This window comes from Astatotilapia calliptera, chromosome 3 (genome assembly GCF_900246225.1).
Source record: "Astatotilapia calliptera chromosome 3, fAstCal1.2, whole genome shotgun sequence".
NCBI classification, from domain to species: domain Eukaryota; kingdom Metazoa; phylum Chordata; class Actinopteri; order Cichliformes; family Cichlidae; genus Astatotilapia; species Astatotilapia calliptera.
This window is the reverse complement of record NC_039304.1, coordinates 27550863-27559489: the sequence shown is the minus strand read 5'-3', so window position 1 is coordinate 27559489 and position 8627 is coordinate 27550863. Positions and strand designations below refer to the sequence as shown.

The 8627-nt window shown below is 44.3% G+C and overlaps 1 protein-coding gene across 1 annotated transcript; it reads left to right on the top strand.

The window, feature by feature from the left end:
- Positions 1-5940: 5940 nt before the first annotated feature.
- Positions 5941-8078, top strand: LOC113013862 (putative DMBT1-like protein). Its single transcript, XM_026155070.1, has 4 exons — positions 5941-5961; positions 7260-7416; positions 7647-7744; positions 7974-8078. Exons 1-4 carry the CDS (start codon positions 5941-5943, stop codon positions 8076-8078), a joined length of 381 nt encoding a protein of 126 aa, XP_026010855.1.
- Positions 8079-8627: the final 549 nt, after the last annotated feature.

The following is an 8627-nucleotide window of genomic DNA, read 5'->3' as shown; positions in this document are numbered from 1 at the left end:
TGGACATCACGAGGATGCTGGTGTCATTTGTTCAGGTGAGAAAACGTTTTTAGGTCATTATCCTCTTGTGTGACATACATGAGTTGTGTCACACATAACTGTGGGCACAATAATAATGCTGGCATCATCTGTTCTGTTAAGATATATTTTTCTCATCCAAGGCATGCCAAATACTAGAAATATATAAAAGGCAATTGAGTTAAAACAGATAAGGTAACCTGAGACCAGGAGGACACACAATATGTGTAAAATTTTCAAGGTTTATATCTCGTAAATACACATGATTTTATGCAAAATCACATCTGATCAGTCAGTTTGTACTTTATATTTACATACAACTATAGATGAACATTACAAGTCCTTTATGTTCCTATCTTTTCTGTTTTTTGGGGGGAGTTTTCAGGTGTGCCCATCCGATTAGGTGGGTCTGGATCAACTCGGTGCTCTGGAAGAGTTGAAGTTTATCACAATAACATCTGGGGAACAGTCTGTGATGATGGCTGGGACTTAAATGATGCTGAGGTGGTTTGCAGAGAATTAAACTGTGGGTCGGCACTACAAGCTCCTCGATCAGCTTACTTTGGTGCAGGAACTGGACAAATTTGGCTTGATGACGTGGTCTGTTCAGGAAGTGAAAGCTCTCTAACTCAGTGTCAGCACAGTGCATTTGGATCACACAACTGTATACATGGTGAGGATGCTGGTGTCATTTGTTCAGGTGAGAAAACGTTTAGATACTAACCCTAATCCTATTTTAAGTAATACTGTTCAAACAACTATGGGCACTATCACAACACTGGTGTCATCTGTTTAGGTGAGATATATCCACAGAATGCCAAATACTGTAAAAAATAATTTCTTGTTTTCACAATTATTTGTATAGTCGTCATAGTCTTCAAAGGCAAATGAGTTAAAACACTGGCAGGGCATGCAAATCCAGCTTCAGGTCGTGTGGAGGAGATCAGGATGGTGGGACCTAAAAGCCAAATGAAAAACATGGAGGTGAAAAGGCACCACAAGAGCTTTGACCAGAGGCTAACTGTCACGGTCCTGTGTTTTTGGTTTTTGTACTTTTACTTTGGATTTTATTATGATTTATGACTATTTGTGTTTTGGTTTCCCAGTGTTTATTCAGTGCTCCTTCTGTTTTGTGTCATCCCTGCCTGTATATCCCTTCTAGTGTCGTCAGGTCTCTGTGTTAAGCCCGCGTCTCTGAGTCTGTGTCTTTGCGTGTGTGTGTTTTGTGTTTTACTTTGAAGGTCCGTGTCTGATGTCAGTGTGTTCAGCGTGTTTTCGTTTCGTTTCCCCTGTCCCGTCCTGTCTAATTACTGTCTAATTACTCCCAGCTGTGCCCTCCTTCTGTGTCTCATTCCTTCGTTATCCTTCTGTGTATTTAAGCCTTTTGTCTGCCTCTGACTGCAGTTGCTGGTTCGTCTGCGTTATATGGTGTTTTGTTCTCTAGTCTGCGTTATCTCCCTGCATCTCTGTTCTGGTTTCAAGTTAGTTTTGCTAGTTTAGGTTTGTCAGTTCTGTTCTCGCCAGCCTCGCCCTTTTTTCGTTGTTTGCCATCCACTTCAATAAAGCTCACTCTCATCAGAAGAAGTGCTTGCATTTTGGGTCCTTTAATAATTTACAAACGGCTTGCCCCGCTGGCCGTGACAGTACGAACCAGCCATCAATGGACCCAGCAGCATTTGACTCGCTCAAGGAGCTCTGTGAGGATATTGTGTACTCTGTGGACAAATTGATTAATTTGTGGCTGGAACATGAGGGGAAAGAACTTCGGCAAGCTGTGGCTAACCAGCTACAGCGATTGGTTTCAGCTCACTTCACCTGCTCGCACAGAATTTCATTCTGAATGAGCTTCGCCTTCACCCCCTGGCTGCTACCACCCACCCAGCAACTAATGCTTCGCTGCCTGGCCCGACGGAGGTTGTTCTGCCCGGCCCGTCGGCTGAGCCTTTGAAAGGGAAATGACACTCACGCCGTCAACGCCCCTCACCACAGTCGGACCTCGGGATATCAGAGCAGCCGACTGTGGTGAGTAAAAAGGACAATATTACTGGTTTGAACTTCAGGACTTTTTCTTCTGGGGTTGTTCGGGGTGTGTTGATGAGACCTAATACGCGTAGCTTACCTGCCTTCGTAGTAACTAACCTCTCCCAGGTTGGTATTTTTAAGACTTCTGGGAAAACAAAGGGCTGTGTTTCTTCTGCTTCTTCTGAGCCTGGATTAACTCTCTCTGACCCTGTTAATCCCGTATCAGCTATCCCAGAGTCTGCTAAAGCTGTGGCTTTCACCAAACAACCCCAGCTCTAATGATACTAAGACTGTTTTATTTTCCAAGCTGCCACCTCAAGAGACTGTTCAGTGTGCACCTGAATGTGTCATTTCTTGGACTACTGACACTCATTCAAAGACATTAAGTGGTAATGTTGCAGGAATTCAGGGCCTCCCAGAGGCTGCGTTCCCTAGAGACTGAAAAGCCAGCATTGCCCGAGTCATTTAAAAGTTCCACCGAGTCCGCTCAATTAGCGGCCCAGCAACCGTCAGCTCAGTCTCCAGTGTCACCTGCTCAGCAGCCACTAGCTCAGTCTCCAGTGTCACCTGCTCAGCAACCACTAGCTCAGTCTCCATTGTCCCCGATACCTGTAGCTCAGACTCCAGTGTCCCCGCTACCTGTAGCTCAGTCTTCGGTTCTGTGAGCCACTCAGCCATCCATCATCTCTATGCAGGGAGAAAATCTAATTCCCAACCAGGGTGTTTCTCATAACTTAGCTGCTTTAGGTGCAGTTATTCACTCCAGGGTCTCCCCAGAGGCTAGGTCTCAGTCCCCAGCTGATTCTGGCCCCCTGAAGGTTAAGCAGGCCCCTAGGAACTGCACCATGTCAGTGCTTCCTGGGCTGAGCCAGGACCCTGTGCAGTTCCAGTTACCTTTGTGTCTGCCAGAGGTCCCGAACCTGCTGGTTCTGATCCGTCTCTGCTAGGAGTCTCGGCGCCTGCTGGTCCTGTGTCTGTCTTCGCTGGAAGGTCCAAGGGGCCCATCCAGCCATCACCGCCGCCTGCAGCTCCATCATCTACGGCTTCCACGCCGTTGCCTGCAATTCCATCATCTACGATTTCCATGCCGTCGCCTGCAGCTCCATCACCTATGGCTTCCACATCCTCACCTGGTCCAGCACCATCCTCGCCTGGTCCAGCCTCTGTCTTGCCATCAAATGCGACTCGGCCTGGACGACCTCGCCTTTGCCGGCCACTTTCCAGGCCTCTAGCTGGACATTATCGCTGTCGAGGGCGGCCCCCTGAACGAGGTCACCTCTGTCACCACTACCTGCCGCGTGGCCAGCCTCCGGACTGCTCTGTCGCTGCCACTGCCTTCCGCATTGTCGGCCTCCGGATTTCCTTTAATGGTGTCACTATCGCTGCTTTTCACACAGTCAGCCTCCTGAACTGAACTGTATTTTTTTGTTTTTTTGGGGGTTTTTTTATTTTTATTTTATTGATTAGCATTCAAATATCTCAGTGAAGACAGAACAAAGATCTACCACAAAGCAAGAAAGCATGAGACAAGGCTAATCAAAAGGTATTGGCTGAAGCATTTGCTTATTACGCCAACCCTTTTAACAAAAGATCTTTTTGCATGCATGTTTTGAACTCTTGTGCTGTTGGCCTCTGGGCTGGTCCCCTGAACTGGTTTTGGGACTGTTTTCTTGGGCTCCAGTATTTTTTTTTTTTTAGTTTTGGACCCATGTTTTGTTTTGGGACCTTCTGGTGCTCCGTGTTCTGTTTCCCTGACCATGTGACACTAACACACTGCCCTTCAGGCAGCTCAGGACCCTCAGGCTCAGGGGAGTTTAGGACTTCAGCACAGGGCATGCAATCCCATCTGACTGGGAGTGCTCAACAGGACAAGCAAAGTCTACTGGCTCTAGAAGTAAGGCAGCTGGTCAAAGATAATTGCAACGCCTGGCTTGCAGTTGTGAGTCCATCAGAGGAGCCTTGCTTCATCTTTCAGAGGGCTGTCCAGGTGATGATAATAAAGGCCAAAAAAAAAGAGGATGCTCAGGTTTCAGTCTGTTAGCTGTGTCTTCATGTTGTTATTAAATAAAGAATGTCCAGGATTGTTGGGAACAGAAGTAGCTGAGGTTTATTACAGATAATTGCCCTCGTGGCAGAGAGACTGATAAAATATTTATGTTCTTAGAATTATGAATCCTGGAAGAGAACTTAAGAGATCCTCACTCAGCTCCTCATCCACAAGCAATGCTGGATAACAGTGTAGCTGAGTACATTGAACTTTAAGTATTTATTGTCATTGTCAGAGAACAATGAAATTGCGTTTGGGGCTTCCATACAAACCGTAAATAAAATAATGAAGAAAATAATAAATACCCCTTAAAACCCAAGTGTAAATATTTAACCCAGTGTGACTCCAGTACAATAAGCCAATCCTTAGCAACAACATAAGAACATGACAAGTAATGTTCATAAGAAATTCAGACAAAGACCTGAGAAACATGACATGAGATATGATGTCAGATATGATAGTTATCTATTTAAGAAAGAGGGGGGGGGGCAGGAGGGGGAAAGAGAATAAAGATATGATGCACCAATGCAGACCAGTTCATTGCTATTAAGAAGTTGGATATGGTTATTGTCCGTGAGAGGGGGGCAGAGAGTTCAGGAGCCTCACAGCCTGTGGATACAGGCTGTTGGCCAGTCTGGATGTTCTGGCCTGTATAGACCTGTACCTTCTCCCTGGGGGCAGCAGATGGAAAAGGTGGCGCGCAGGGTGATGTTGGTCCCGCAGGATACTGTGCACCCTCCTCAGACAGCGAGTGGGGAAGATATTACTGATCTCTGGCAGACTTGTTCCAATAATTCTGCCAGCTTCTTTCACCACCCGCTGGAGTGCTTGCTGATTGGCCTTGGTGCAGCTGGGGAACCACACTAGAAATCCATACATCAGAACGCTGCTGATGGCACAGTTGTAGAAGTTCAACATCAGAGATCTGGGAATGTGTGCGCTCCGCAGTCTCCTCAGGTAGTAGAGGCGCTGTTGGGCCTTCCGTGCAACTGAGGTGATATGGTTGCCCCAGGACAGGTCCTCGGTCACAGTTACCCCCAAGAATTTAAAACTGCTCACCCTCTCCACCGCCTCACTGCCAATGAAGAGAGGCAGATGGTTGTTATGACCCTTCTTCCGGAAATCTACAATGATCTCCTTGGTCTTTTTGGTGTTTAAGACCAAGTTATTGTCGTGGCACTGATTGCGTCATTCGGTCATGTGTAGGTATCTAGACCCAATTGGAGACTCATGAGATGGAGTGGAGTTAATGCACAAAATACAAACCTACCATGTTGGTGTAACAGAAGTCCAATGGGTGGTAGAAAAAATACATCCAAATACGTGCTATATGTGACAAAGACCTTATTCAAACTAAGGGTTTAAATGCACATAGAGTTATGGTAATTAGGGAAATGCCAAACACCATGGTAAACAACTGAAACTACATAGGGAAAACAAGACAAGTGTGGTATAGTAACAAATACCGTAACGGGCGGTCTATCCTTCAAGCTCGGGTACTCTACCAGAGGCCTGGGAGCTTGAGGGTCCTGTATCTCAGCTGTTCCTAGGACTGCGCTTTTCTGGACAGAGATCTCCGATGTTGTTAACGGGATCTGCTGGAGTCACTTGCCTAGTTTGGGTGTCACCGCACCTCTGAACATGCTCTGAGCACAAGATCCATAGAGAGTCTATCACATCAGGCAAGAGCCCAGGTGCAGGCTGTGTAAAGATGCCCCTGAGACAATCCAGCACATATCAGCAGGGTGTAAGATGCCAGCAGGCAGGGCATACATGGAACGCCATAACCAAGTGGCCGGCACAGTGTACAGGAACATCTGTGCCGAGTATGGACTGGAAGTCCTGAGGTCAAAATGGGAGACGTGGGAGACGTGGTAGGGTGGTGGAGAATGAGCGAGCTAAGATCCTGTGGGACTTCCAGATACAGACGGACAAAATGGTGGCGGCTAACCAACCGGACATAGTGGTGGTAGAAAACAGAAGAAGACGGCCGTAGTGATAGATGTAGCGGTTCCCAATGACAACAACATCAGAAAGAAGGAACACGAGCAGCTCCAGAAATAACAAGGGCTCAGAGAAGAGCTCGAGAAAATTTGGAGGGTGAAAGTAACGGTTGTCCCAGTGGTAATCAGAGCACTAGGTGTGGTGACTCCCAAACTAGGCGAGTGGCTCCAGCAGATCCCGGGAACAACATCTGAGATCTCTGTCCAGAAGAGCGCAGTCCTGGGAACAGCTAAGATACTGCGCAGGACCCTCAAGCTCCCAGGGTTGAGGGGCGAGTGGGGAATTTTTATATATATATATATATAAAAATTCCCCACTCGCCCCTGCTGGCGGTCAATCCTTCAAGCTCGGGTCCTCTACCATATATATATATATATATATAAAAATTCCCCACTCGCCCCTGTGGGCGGTCAATTCTTCAAGCTCGGGTCCTCTACCAGAGGCCTGGGAGCTTGAGGGTCCTGCTCCCAGGAATAGGCTTACCTAAAACTAAGAAAACCCAATCATATAAGACAAAATGAGACAAACTAGAACACAAACATAAAACCCAGGACTAGAACACAAATTTCAAGTTTTGTTATCAAGAGTATTGACATTGCTTTCTGTTAACAGAATTAAATGTTGACAACAGGAATTAAGTGTGTTATAATTTGCTATTCAACCACAGTGTAAAATAACAAATATTTCTCTGTAGTTTAGTGACAATTTATATGAAGCCTCATATGTATACAAAGTGAAATGTCTTATAGTGGCAGTACAGTGATGCTTACAGCAATATCATGCAAATAAAGAGATCAAAGATTAACAGTGTTTGAGCATCTGAATGTTAAATTTAATAGGCTTTCTTAAAATATTTTATTTAATATGAAATACAATAACTTTAAACAAAAGGATTTAATGTAAATATAGAACTACAAACTGTATTTTAATTATGGAAAACTTCTCCATTTTAACTATTAATTGCCATTACAATATTTTTTTTGTTCTTAACTCCTTTTCTGCATTTTCAGGTTCACCCATCAGATTAGCTGGGCCTGAATCAACTCAATGCTCTGGCAGAGTTGAAGTTTATCACAATAACATCTGGGGAACAGTCTGTGATGATGGCTGGGACTTAAATGATGCTGAGGTGGTTTGCAGAGAGTTAAAATGTGGACCGGCATTACAGGCTCCCCAGTTTGCTTATTTTGGTCAAGGAACCGGACAGATTTGGCTTGATGAAGTGACCTGTTCAGGAAATGAAAACTTTCTAACTGGGTGTCAGTTCAGTGGATTTGGAGCACACAACTGTAAACATTCTGAGGACGCTGGTGTCATCTGTTCAGGTAAGATATATATTTTTGGTCATTCACAAGATTTCAAATACAGCAAATAAAACTTATTTTTACAACTACTGAAACCAGTGTTCAAATGTAAAGCGCAAATGAGTTAAAACAAATATGAACAGAAGGTGAATGCTTTGTGTTTGAGCTTATCAAAAGCTAGTATACTCCTATGGCAGTCCAGAGAAATGAAAGGGTTGCATTACTAATTAATAAATTAATAATCTTACCAGCTCCATGGAGGAAGTTCTTGGTGAAAGTGAATCTGGCTGCTGTCAACTCTTCTGTGGACATGAAAGACCCGGCTGTGATGGAGTCCATCATGAATCTGGTAATTTGTGTGATCCCAAAATCTTAGTGAAATGACTATACTTATATTTTAATAACAAAACCTTCGAGCTGTTTTAAAAAAAAGTCTTGGATAATGAGCAATTCCAAAAAATTGCTTTATTAGCATTAGCGTCTTGAGTCTCTTTCATGTCAAATTTCATTTAAAATGTAACAATAACAGTCTATAATTTGTGGTGTAATCATTAAATTTTCTTTTTTCTGTTGTGCAGGTCAAAAATGAGCTGGGAGGTACGACTGGTGACCTAAAAGTGAGCTGGTGGAAACTTCCAGAAAAGAAAGATATCAAAAACGTGACAGAGACGTGTACTCCATAGTTCACACTGTTTGTTTCAATAGCTGGATGAAGGCAGCTTACAGCCTGTAAAAGTGATGTGATTGATTTAATCTTTACTTTTCACATGATATCTGTGTTTGCTTGCTTTCTGTTGTGTTACATTTAGTTGTAAAACAAACATAATGCCATGGTCCTGAGTCTGATCATTCACTGTTTTGTGTTTATTAATATTGACTTATGTTCTTGTTTATTTTGGTTATGTATTCTGTTAAGATTTGCTAATTGTTAGGGTTTGGTTCTGTACTCCCCCTGTTCCAGTTCCATCAGGTCTCAGTGTAAAGCCTGTGTCTCTGCATTTGTGTTGAGTTTCCTGTTTTACTTTGAAAGTCTGTGTCTTATGTCAGTGCCTTCAGTTTTGAAGGCTCCCCATCTCGTTTGTGTAATCAGTGTCAGGCATATCTCCCAGCTTTTTCCTCTTGGTCCTGTTCACCTTTTGTATCTAGTGTCTGTGTCTTCCCCTGCTCGTTGTTGCTCCATCCCTCATTCTACACTGTGTGTTCTGTCTGTCAGCCTGCCTGCATAGTTTATT

Coding starts and splice junctions, on each gene's coding strand:
- LOC113013862 (XM_026155070.1), top strand. CDS start 5,941: ATGGGAGACGTGGGAGACGTG. Junction 5,962..7,259: donor TGGGAGACGTGGGAGACGTG/GTAGGGTGGTGG, acceptor CCGGCATTACAG/GCTCCCCAGTTTGCTTATTT. Junction 7,745..7,973: donor TGGAGTCCATCATGAATCTG/GTAATTTGTGTG, acceptor TCTGTTGTGCAG/GTCAAAAATGAGCTGGGAGG.